This window comes from Cygnus olor, chromosome 16, assembly GCF_009769625.2.
Source record: "Cygnus olor isolate bCygOlo1 chromosome 16, bCygOlo1.pri.v2, whole genome shotgun sequence".
Classification (NCBI taxonomy): domain Eukaryota; kingdom Metazoa; phylum Chordata; class Aves; order Anseriformes; family Anatidae; genus Cygnus; species Cygnus olor.
Genome location: NC_049184.1, coordinates 3,968,413 through 3,981,016, shown reverse-complemented (window position 1 = coordinate 3,981,016; position 12,604 = coordinate 3,968,413). Strand labels below are relative to the sequence as shown.

The 12,604-nt window shown below is 41.1% G+C and overlaps 1 protein-coding gene across 13 annotated transcripts in view; it reads left to right on the top strand.

Moving 5' to 3' along the window:
* Positions 1 to 12,604, top strand: part of PTPRT (protein tyrosine phosphatase receptor type T) — a 565,545-nt gene that overhangs the window by 406,896 nt on the left and 146,045 nt on the right. For all 13 annotated transcript variants that reach the window (XR_005824772.1, XM_040575465.1, XM_040575469.1 and 10 more), the window contains 2 exons: positions 6,430 to 6,726; positions 9,310 to 9,419. Coding sequence is in view for 12 of the 13 variants with exons in the window: in XM_040575465.1 (XP_040431399.1) it covers positions 6,430 to 6,726; positions 9,310 to 9,419 (407 nt within the window). In the remaining variant the exon portion in view is untranslated. The remainder of the gene's footprint in view (positions 1 to 6,429; positions 6,727 to 9,309; positions 9,420 to 12,604) is intronic.

Below are 12,604 nucleotides of genomic sequence, written 5' to 3'. Positions count from 1 at the left end.
TCAGTAATTACCCTTTATTGTTGCTTTAAATGATTATTTTTAAGTTTGTTAGGGAACAATAGTTTTAGGTACAAGAAGACAAAAGCTTTCTCTTTTTTCAAACTCTAATGAAAAACTCCATTTAAACAGATGCTAATAAACATTTTTATTTTTTATTTTTTTACAAAAGGTAGTGCTTAATTATCTTGAAGTTGTTTACAAGTGGAGGTTTGGCAGCTCAGCTGTGGGTGTGGGTCAGAGCAAGCACCCGCGGTGCTGGGGTAGGCTCTGAGTTGCCTGCTGGTGCGCCGGACCTGGGTCTGCAAGTATGAGAGGTGCCTTTGGGAACAGGTTGGAAGGTCTCAGACTTCTCAAAAAGATGGATCTCAGCTGAGTTTAAGGGTGTTTGGGTCAATTTTTTTTGTTTTTTTTGGTCTTGGTTTTGTTGAACAATCTCTATGAGATTAGAGGATGTTTATGGGTTTTGTAACCCATGAAATAAGTTTCCTTTTTTTAAAAAAAAATTGAAATCTTGGGTTTCTTTTGATGCAGAATTCAAAGTAAAATTCGCAACTGAAACAAAAGCAGATCAATAAAAAAATGAAGAAAATGTACTGTGAACTGAAGTGAAATGCTCATGTTAACTGTTGCGAGAGCTCAGTCCCTAGCTTATCTAAGCATGTACTCCATTATCTAACTTATTTATCTTTCTTTTACAATAGCTTCAGCTATGTGACAGTGCTCCTTCTATATGTCTCAGAGAATGCCATCAAATGGCCTATTTTAGTTCATCAGCGTAATGACACCTATTTCTTTTTGTGTGGCTTGGGGTTTAGGTGATTGTAGATATCTCAACAAACAGGTTGTTCTGTGGCCATGTTGTTGTTTTAGTCTGGACTGTTGTCGTCTTTTCTCTGTTGGGAGTCTTGAAGATGTTGGAAGTCTGTGATTCTAGGATTCTTCTCTCAGAACCAGCAAGAACGTGCATTTCTCTATAATCACCTTCAGCTTTGTCTGCACTGTCTTTTGAGCAGTGGCACCCAAATTGGTTTTAAAAAAAAGTTTCAAATTGTAGGGAAATTTTCTTTATGCAAAAAAGGGCAAAGCTAAAGCACTTTTATGGTATTGGCAGACTAAGGAACTCTGCTTAATCAGTGTTTTTATCTGTTGTGTCTGAAAAGGCATTTAGACCACATTCAGGCTAGGAAGGCATTGAAATATGATGAGCAGCATCTGAATGAGTTGTGATGCTCAGCACAGAATCTCTGTCACCAAAAAGACATGCCGCACTTCAGGAATGCACAGAGTTGTCCGATGTTCTGAAATGTCCCCATGTAGGACATTGATAAGGAAGGCGTTTATAGAGCAACTCATCTGTCAGCGTGTCTTTGAAGAGATGAACGGCACTCACGGTGGAGTTGGCTGTTTTATCCTGAGCCATCACACAATTGAATTGGATATTTAAGGCATACCAGTTGAATGCTTTTGCTTTGTTTTATCTTGCTATGTTAGTTTGCTAGTAGGTATGTTTCCTTAGGCTTGCTTCATCCTATGGAAATTTAAAGAGGAAGATGAGAAATAGGAGATAAAGGTGAGATAGAGAGTACCTGGAATCGAATCATTGTCAGACATATTACTGTTTGGTTTTCTATCTGCAGAACGAGAATGATGTCTTTGTGGAACAGGTAGGAATCTACAAAGGGAAACATCCTATTTACTGATTCACTGATGATCAGAATTGTGTTGCTGTTGCGTGGAAAGTAGTCACTGTCTCAACTCCTTGGAGTGACTGACGATGAGCTCAGGTGTGGGTGTGTCGAGTGGAAGGCAGGAATTGGACTTGCACGTGTTTTCCTTCTCTGCTTTCTCAGAAAACATCAGTTAGGACTCTGGGAAAGCTGCTACACCTGTCATGCTTGTCTTTCTTCCCTTTGTGCATTCTCAGTCTCTGTAACCCACTGTGGGGAAACAGAATTCAATCAGTGGACACCTGCACTGCTAACGAACTCTGCCTCGTGCTCTCTGTAGGGTCAGCAGACATGGGCAATGGGGCCTCAGAGCAGTATGGACATCTTCCACTCAATGTCATGTCTGCACTGACAGTAACGATTTCTTGCAATTAGGCTCCTGCAGCAGGTAGTTGACCTGAAGGGCAGCAGCTGATTGTCTCTGTTTAACTTCACTGCTCAGCCTTAGCTCCGTGTTCAAACCCTGGTGCTTTGCTGTTACTTCCTTTCCTTGCTGTTCTGCCCTGCATGGTGGGGTATGAAGTAGAGACAATTGTTATTAATAACCTAAATCAACCTTTGCCTTTTCCACACCTCACCTTGAGCAAGGCAACTACAGCGAACAAAATTAGATCTGTAAAACTCAATAAGAAAATTATAAAACCGGTCGTAAAAGTCAACTTTCTGTGAAATGGTGATAGCAGGAGATGCAGTCCCTGAACACTGCAGGTTGCTGTTGGGTCAAAACCCTCCACTTGCATGGACCGAGGACTTGGAGCACACCCAAAGGACCTGTCGGGAGAGTTTGTGTCCATCCTGGCCACGTGCCCATCACGACCAGTTCAGAAAGGTTCCTGGCCTGCAAAGTGCTGCAGCCTACCAAAGTAATGATAGATATTGAAGCATTGGTGGGAGATGTGATATTAAAAAATGCTATTCAGTCCTTGGTTTTGATGTAATTAACAGTTCAGCCAGGCTGAAATGAAAATACGATGTTTGCACAGTGAAATCCCAAAGAGTATGATTTCTTTGCATGGATTCAAGACTAGTTTTAATACGTCAGTGACAGCTGTTCCATCACTGCTGCCTGCTAAGAATTTCCATGGGTTTTCCAAGGTCTCAGGACAGTTAGAAATTTCAATTTATGCAGGTTACTCAGATGTCTTAATATGGGTATGTATATATCCATAACTGTTCAAATTGGGTCAGTTTGTTTGTCTTGCTTCGGTAGTTTTTTTTTGTGCAGCTGAAGTTGAGATCTATATTAGCGGCGTCTCTTAAACTAACCAAGTAATAATTTTTAGGTTTCTCCTTGCTTTATTGTGAAGCTATACTTCCAAGAATACAGAAATGGAGCAGGTCATCCAGTCTTCAGATACTTACAGTAGTAGAGGATTATATAGAATAGAATAGTTCAGTTCAAAGGGACTTGCAAAGGTTATCGAGTCCAACCGCCTGACTACTTCAGGGCTAACTAAAAATCAGAGCAAATTCTTGAGGGCATTGTACAAATGCCTGTTGAGCACTGAAAGGCATGGGACACCACCTCTCTAGGAAGCCCGTTCCTTTCCAGTGTTTGTCCACCCTCACAGTAAAGAAACTTTTTGCTGATGTCCTGTCTGAAGCCCTCCTGGTGCAGCTCTGTGCCATTCTCTCAGCCTCTCCTCAGCACGTGCCTTCCAGCTCTTTCACCAGCGCTGTTGGCCTCCTCTGGACATGTTCAAGTACTTGAACGTGCTTTTTTTTTTTTTATCTTGTGGAGCCCAGAATTGCATGCAATATTCAATTGGGGAATTGGGGAAAATAAGTGATTATATGAAAAATAGTTGATGTTATACAGTAGGTTCCCAGGGGAGGTACTACAGACATTTTGAGATTAAGATTGAAACAGAAAGGTACATACACTTTTAAAGTGCAGAAGGAATTAAATAGAGAATCTAGTAGAACCACCATCCTTTAAAAACAATACAAAATCTCATTGATGAAAATGAGTTTCAATGGCTTATGCTGGAGTGTATGACTACAGGAAAACATTTTCAAAGTTATATAGTTTGTTTTCAGAAAAAGGTGATTGAAAGTGAGAGGAGGGAGCCAGAGTGAATATAAAGCTCTGTAGGTCTTGCTTCAATTTGTTTATTTAATTTCAGTCTCATTTGTTTCTCTCTGAACCTAACATTTAAATAGTTTTTACTTATTTATTCATTCCCCTTTGTTCAAGAATCTGTAAGGCCATTAGATGTCAAATCTCGACACCTGCTCTTGAAAACTCCTGAGGCTATGGGTATTTCTGAAATGTGCATCCCATTCCTCTTTTCGTGACAGCTCTTCCCACCCCACCGGACTGACAAATCTCATATTTTAAGCATACATGTGCAGGATGTTCTGCGTTCATGTAGGGGGGTCTCTGGACTGTCTGTGAGATCTGTAGTTTAACTTCTTGCTTTGTAACTGTAACCCGTCTGCTGTTTATAGGCAGGTTACTGTAATGAAAGTCTCAGGGTATATCTTAGAGCATTTAGAGTAATATTTTGAGTTATAATTAGAAACTAGTCAGCATGAACCAGCTTGTGAGACTTAGTTTTATGTAAGAAAGGGAAGGGCAAATGTGAACAAGGTGAAATAACTGAGAAATTCAGGTAATAATCCATAGTCCAGGTTTTGGACATACAGCTTGATGAAGTGATGCTGAATCAGTCACACCTTACCCTTAGAGTCCTTACCGTTCCTTAGAGTCGACACATCTGACATCAATAAACCAAACACCCTCTCATTACCCATTCATTCTATAACATGACTGACTTAAAGAAAATAACTAATTTAAAAAACGCTATAACATTAACATGGAGGTTAATTGCAATCTTCAGCTGCACCATTGTTGTGGCACGAAATGTTTCTGCTGCGTCTCAGCCCCATTCCAATGTGGAGTCTGAGGTTGATTACGTCAGAAAGTTCTGAAGGACGAGCATCTGCATCTCGTTTTGGTTTTCTTTCAACACATCTTAAAGCATCTTGTGCTTACTCGTATAGTTTTAGAGGCTGAAAGCTGTCATATAGCCATTCTTTGGTTCACCTTAATTATGTATATGAGCCATCTACAGAAATGCTCTTTCTGTGGTTTTAGAGTAAAGGGATGATTATCACCTATGCAGAAGTATGTGGGTATGTATATGCATACAAGCTTTCTAATTTCAACATATATATACATATATATATATATATATATACACTTTTGACACAAAGTGCTAAAGATCCTTATTTAAGAAGTGTTTTCTGTATGCTTGGGGAATAACATGACTTATGTGGAATACTAAACCACTCACTACCTTTAGACCCCTGGTTCTTTAATAACCATACTAATCCAAAAGTGGCTGCACATGTGTGTATCTGTATAAACACCCAGAATAATGTTCACTTCAGAAGTAGCTGTTTCCCATTGACAGTTACTGTGCTAGTCACTAGGGTGTGATTTTTATTTTTATTTTTATTTTTATTTTTTTCAGAAGTAACATGGAATATACTGGTTGTTACAGTATGCTTTCTGCCCATGCATTAGTAGGTTAAAGTCAGTGTGGCTGGTGTGTACTTTACTTTCAAGAATTACAAGAAGGCTTTTTCTCTACTTTGAATGTCTTCCAGAGAAGTGTAACTGGTATTTAGGAGTCCATATGACTTGTTTTGTTTCCATTAAAATGTTCTCATGATTTCAACTTATGAAAGGAACAGAACTGGAGAAGTGGGAGACGCTAAATTGTGCTATAAATCAAGGAACTGTGAAATTATGTATTTTCTAATTACCTTGCTTAGATATATATTGATCAAAAAAGCAAACGAGCTGTACAAGCTGAAGAAATGTCAGATAAACTGTGACATGTGTAGTATTATTACCATCTGACATATCTCAAACACTGATTTTACTAACTCATCCTTCATTCTTTATATCTGCATGTCTAGCGATGCGTGCATTTATATTTTATGTAAAGGGCAGAGTCTGTAGTCAGAGCGTTTGAGTTATGCTGTTAAAAATAAATTAAGGAACAGCAGGTGAAAATGATTCTTACACATGAATATTCAAACTTTACCTCAGACAGATACTGTAGAAAGAATAATAAAGAGCAATGAAACTTTGCTGAGGCCAAGGCATTGATATGCTCTGAAATAAAACTTTTATCGGCACAAGGTTGAGATGACTCAGAAAGCTCACTGAAGGAGGGGCATGGCCTGCTCGTAGGCCCCACTGCTGAAGCATTTAAGAGTGCCTGCCAGGAGCTGAAAACTGGAGAGGCAGTGGGGCTGGGGCAGGGGCAGGCCGACAGCCCGCCCCACAATTCTTGTACTCTTGTACCAGATGACAAGTTTGTTCCTTCTCCTCTGACAGCCATCTCCTGTGTATTTGCATCACTTAGGGCTGGATTCACCAAGCTACTGGGTGGGGAGGGAGTTTTGTAAAAATGAAGTGCAACATCCACGCTACTTAAATCGTGCTGCCGCTGTTGGATTCAGTGATGTTTCACAGGAATCGGAAGCCTGACCTCTGGTCAGTGCCCTCTGACAGGATTTCCAGTGAAAGCTCAGGAGCCAGAATCCATGTGTGGACTGGACATTAACCTCTCATGTACTTGTTCCTCATCTCCAAAAAGAGGCATATGAATGGATGACTGATGACTTTGAAGAAAAAAATTAATTCAACCTTAAGTTATTTATTTTGTTCTTCTTTTCTCCACAGATCCTGTCCACGGACCACAGAATGTGGAAGTTGTTGACATCCGTTCCCGGCAGCTGACGTTGCAGTGGGAGCCCTTTGGTTACGCCGTGACCCGCTGCCATAGCTACAATCTGACAGTCCAGTACCAGTATGTTTTTAACCAGCAAAAATTCGAGGCAGAGGAACTCATCCAGACTTCTTCCCACTACACTTTGCGAGGTCTTCGGCCCTTCATGACCATCAGGCTGAGGCTGGCCCTCTCTAACCCAGAGGGCAAAATGGAGAGTGAGGAGTTGGTTGTGCAGACTGAGGAGGACGGTAAGTTATGTTGGCTTCACTTGCTTGGTTTTTGTGGGGACACAGTAATACTTTCAAGTCATAAAGAACAGCATAATCCCCTGTCCCACAAGACTTATAAACAGCTTCTCTGGACAGGATGTGTGTTACGCAAGTAAAATTTGTAGGTGTAAATAATTTCCATTTCACAGCAGTGTTCTTGAAAGGGCAGGGCTCCCTGAAGTGTCTGGAAATGACAAGCGCCAGTCTGAGCTGTTACTGAACAGCAGTAGGTTTGCTTTCTATAGAAGTTGTGTCCTGAACTACCCAGGACCCCCAGAGCATGTTTCTTTATCGTATGGGCAAATGTGATTCTGGCATTAGTTGCTTTTTTCCTTGTGCCTTTACATCACTGTCCCCCAAAGAGTTATGATGTCTTCCTTTCCGGAGTGTCTCTTTTCTTAATGCTCGATCTTCTGGATGTAACATATGCCTCAGATGCTAAGTTCATTTGGTGCTAACTCTTCCGTTCCAGATACAAAAGAACAGTTTTCCAGAAGTACTGATGGAAAGCTTTAAACTGTTATTATCCCATCTGAGCTATTTCAGACCAAGGACTCTCCTAGACTGCAAGCCTCCATTTTGTCTAATGTGTTAAAAAGGAATGTTCTTCCTTTGCCAGAGCCATAAGGAGTTGCTGTCCTAAGTTTCTGTCAGCTGAAAGTGGCTCTAGCAGCCCAGTATATCATACAAGGGACATAAAAGGATGGCAGATCTTTCAGAAAAATGAACAGGGTTTTTATCAGACAGGCTTGGAAATGTATTTAGTTATCTTTCACAGCATTAAAATTTTGCTTTAGTAGGTGGATTTTTAGCTGGCCTTGTAGCCATAATGAAACATAAATCTTACATTGTACTTAACTGAGGAAATCAATCTATCATATTGATAAGGATGTGCAGCCCAGTAGATCTTTATGCCAAGGTGCAATCTGGCTGCTGAGGTAGATGGAGCTTTGCTGTTGTGGGGGCAAAGGAGAACACATGCAATTCCTTGCTGTGTCTAACTATCCTTTGGCATTACAAACAGAGGTTCTGTCCTCAAACCCTCACCATCCTCTGTATCTGATAGGAGACTGGTAGATGGACAAGATGTAGCTTGTAAATAAAATGTAAGTACCTAGCACTGCAGTCTTACAAATTAGGGGAGAGCACCCGAGGCCTTTAAAATGGGGCATTGTACATAACCTGCCTTGCCAATCTTTGTAATGCCTCGAGGTGTTATGTGCATCTCTGCTGTTCCCAGGTGGAGGGCATGAGCTGGGATGGGAGTTGGGAAGGCATTTGCTGAAGAAAGTGAAAGAAGAGCTGGAGTTGCTCACTGAAACTAACTTCTGAAGGAGGCTACGCTGCCTACATTGTTAGTGATCTTTACAGCATGTTGAAAGGGCAAATCCTGCTTCCTTGTGTTTGTGCCTTTCTTCCAGCTCTGGAGGAGCATTTTGTTGATGCAGCAGAGTGTAGGCTTGTTAAAGGCCTGATGGTGTTGAACATTTTCTGGATAAAGCACGGTTCTATTGGAAATGCCCGTGTATTACTCCACAAGGATGTTGAGGTCCAGAACAGGGAAAGGCTTAAAGAGAGAGGAGGCTGCCCATTACTTCGCTGCTTGACATTCTGGTGGTATTGTGGACATTTCTGTAATTTTAGAGTGATGATGGAATGGCCTGAGGAGTCTAGCTCAGGACAGAAAAGAGAAGATGGCATTTAAATGATCAGAAGGTTGTATTCAAGCTCGGAGTAAAAGACCAGTATGTAATGTCATCATTCCTTTATACCACTGGGACAGTCCTAGGTTATGTTCCCAGTTCAGTGGCTCACAAGACTTCTGGAAAAGCAGTGCAGCTGGGATGTAGCACTGCCAAATGGATCAGTGAGCACTACTGGTATTCTCCTTTGGCCAGTTTGCTAAGTTGTCTCAGTGCCTTCCTGCGTTGTGCTGCACGGACATGCTCTGAGGTTTTCCAGTGGTGCGGCAACACATGTAAGCAGGACTATGATCTTCATGCATTGGGACTTGTCTCGGAGAACTGCCAGTGTTACTGCCTAAATCGTCTTCTGTACGTGAATCCTTATCTGCAGAATGTTAATTACTATTATTTTTACTAGTGCAAATAGCTATATTTGAGGCAAAGTTAAATTGCTGAAGTTCTCTTTATTTAAAAGGTACCTTTTTGCATTTTTATATTTAAATAGAAAAATATGCACATACTGGAATATTGTTGATTTGAGGTAATAAAGTGCATAATTTGGGGGTAAAATTAGACATTCATTGTGTGATGTCATGGAGTCAGGAAACAAATCTATGTATTTATGCAAGAAAGACACTTTCAGGTGATTGACTGGATAAACTAATAAATTCGCCTTCTGTAGTCTTCAGTTCCCTTTTAAGTACTCACTGATTTTCTGCTATGCTGTGCTGGAATAAGGGCATACTGGAGCTAGCTTCATGTTTTCATGGATTCTGATTTTGTTCATCACTTAGCGGTTTTCTTACTTGATTCAGTGGAGCTGGTGGTAGCTTCTAACGCAGCGTTGTGATTTTTTTTGTTTTTAATCTTTCTGTAGTTCCTGGACCTGTTCCCTTGGAATCCATCCAGGGAGGACCTTTTGAAGAGAAGATCTATGTTCAGTGGAAGCCTCCAAATGAGACAAATGGCATCATTACACTCTATGAGGTGAGGAGAACAGATTGTTGTCAAGGAATACATGCCATAGGGCCCTTTTCATATGTGTGTAAGCCAATCGTGAGCTCTGAGAGATTTCAGAAGGTGCTAAAAGAAGCCTGATTAAAATAGATAAGAATCTTCAAGATAATCTGCTGCTGTCACTGAAAAAAATTTCCAGTTCAAGGCAGGTGGGGAAGGGTGAGGAATTCCTCACCATTATTGTGGCAAAATGAGCCAAGAGATGATCCTTGACTAATGTAAGGAGTCACGTTTTGTTGGTCAATGTTGGAGACACTTGGGAAAACTTGTGCAGGTTGCGTATCACCTGTCTAGAACTAGAGCGAACCATTACAATTTTATGGTTTTTGAAGGTGTAGCAGGCTATCCTGTGTATAAGTGTAAGGAATCATGTAATAAAGTGTTTGTTTTTTTTCCCCCCTCTGTATTTTTTAAGGAATTAATCTGAATAGAGTCAGTTGCAAATGCGTTATTTTTCTGGCAACAGAGGTGACCTATAATGGAACACATTTAAAGTAATCCCAGGCAAATGATGCAAAAATAACTCCTTTTAATTTTTAAAGAGGCAGTTTCCTGCTAAAATATTGCCTTGGGCTCAGCTCATTGAAAGAACTTCAGCAATCCAATAGCTTTTCTGGCTCAGCAGCTGCGTAGAGATACTTCAATGCCTCCAGGGGTAGTGATGCATCATGACTGTGCCTTTGCCCCTCAAGTCATATCATTGCTCGAGTCTCAGTGGAGGCACAAACAAATTTTTTCTTTTCTGATAATGACTCTACGCTTATTTGACAGCTGAAGCCAAAGAGAAGTCAAGGTGAGTTCCACTTTTCCTCCTTTTCCTCCTCCCCAAAAGGATGAAAGTCCAAGTGTTTAAAAGTACCAGGGGAAGTGGAGTGCCTGAAGTTTGCCAGGAAATGAAGCAATTCATACAGAGCATTTCCATTCTCTGTGGCACACTGAGACAAGTGTGCTGATGTGAATGGAATTCATCAGCTGGAGACCAAAATACAGATAAGCAGTTAACTGTCATCTGGAGAGATGGCCAGAGCATTTTCAGAGTAGTTGTCAAGCTGTTGAAGTCCATGTCACAAACAAATATGAGCACCTGTTCCAAGTAGCAGGAGATTCTGGTTTTAAAATCGCTCGGTAAATAAAGCATAGGTCTTTGAACAGAAAAGTCTCATCCTGCTACCTGAAATTGAAGTTTAATCTTCCTAGAAATACCAAGAAGCCTCTGATACTGCCTGGTAGTTGCATCTTTTGTATTGTTTACTTAATGCCTAGCCCACTGTGGTTACTTTAACCTGCAACTTAGTCTCTACTGGTATTGTTTTAAGACTTCACGCCATGTGCCTAGGACCAATGTAATTCCTCACTAGTAATAACCTCTAAAGTGTTATTTTAGACAGTATCATCATGGCCTTTTGCTGCTTTAACAGAGTTCACCTGACCTATTGGTTAAAGAGAAAGAAAAATCTAGTGGTTAGTCTGTGATAGGTTTTCAGTTCTAACAGATATCTGTGGTCTGTAGTACTGATCCAGGTAGAAATAGAAGGCTTTAACTACAACAGGAAAAAAGAAAAAAAAAAAAAAGGTCAAACTATGAACCTGTGCAGTGCTACTTTAATGAGGTCTCTGTAGGGAGCACAGTTCCTGAAAACCAGTACTGGCAGCGCTACCCTATCAGCAACAGGAGCAGGGAAACTTGGAGCTGTGCTAGCAGATCTGCAGCTATCTAGAAACTCTGCAATTGTTGCTGTCATTAGGGAGAAACAAGCCGAACAACCTACTAAAATGTATGAAAGAAAAATTCCCTCCAAGGTGCAGATCAAGAATTACCACTTTATGAATTTGAGCTAGCGATGTCAAGTTCCGCATTACACTTGGGAACAACTGGCTCAGTTCACACAAAGGTATCCTGCAGGTGACGCTCTTTCAAATGCCCTTGAGCACAAACCCTCCTAATAAAAATACAAATAAAACCCTCTTCTCCCCCAAAGTAACTAATAGTTCCTTCCGTACAATGCTCTAACTGTATTTCGTTGTATTTTCTGCACTGTATTTTCTTGCTAGTTCTGTTTTCTCTTCTTAAAAAATAAAAAAAAATAAAAAGTCTCTAAGCTTCCAAATGCTTCCAAATAAACAAACTGTCTATTCTACTTCCATCCCACTTGCTTTTCCTTGGGACAGATTTTCTCCTCAGATCCCTAATCATTCTTGCAGTTCCCTGCCAGACAGACTTCCATGTCACACACGTTGCCAGTGCAGTTTGCACGCACACTGCTCACATGCCAACTGGGCTGAGATCCAGCAGCACAGTCTTCAGCAAGTCATTTGGCAGGCAGAATCACTAAGTTCATAATGACTGAATAGTTTATGAAGAGCCTAAGCAAAATGCAAGGACTTTAATGAACCTTTCTTTTTACTTATACAAGAGTACTCAGATTGATATCTATCCTTCACACTGCTATTGCAGTCTTAAATGTGCCTATAGCATTGCATTTAAAATGGGTTAAAAAAAGCCCCCTGTATTCAGTGGAAGAATTAATTGTTTCACTGGGTACAGCCACAGCTGGAATTCTGAACAAAGGAATCTTGTAGATCCCTAAATCAATGTGTAATTGCAGTCTGTTCCTGGGGAGCAGAAAGCTCTTTCAAGGGAACATGGAAAGCTTAGGGAACTGCAAGTCAGTTGATCCACGTGCTGGAAAGATGAGGATCTGAGCCATGCAGAAGGCCTAGCGATCATCCTAGGGATGCTGAGGGAGCACAGCGAGGCAGTTAATGTAAGGAGCGTGTGCTGAGTTAGCAGGTGTCAGTCTGTCTGGCAGGTCAAGCAGCCCATTAGGGAGATGCTGTTGAAAGCAAGCTGTGCAGTGGGGATAAGCTGAAGAGCTCTAGCTAAAGCCAAGTCCCCAAGTAGCTTCAAGGTGTGTAGGCATGCATGGAGACAAGTAGATCAATCCGTGTTTACAAACACAGCTAAACAATGCTAATGGGTTTTGCTGGCACACTGGTTCGGGTAGGAAGCTCTGCAGAGGTGTTTTTGCATGTGCTGTTGTGAACGAGGTGCTATTACAGCTGTCTCGTAGCGAGCTGTGAGTGGCAGAATCTAACGGCTCTGTAATGAGCCCTGTCCCCCATCCAGTCTCCTGGCAGACTGAAAGCACCACAAC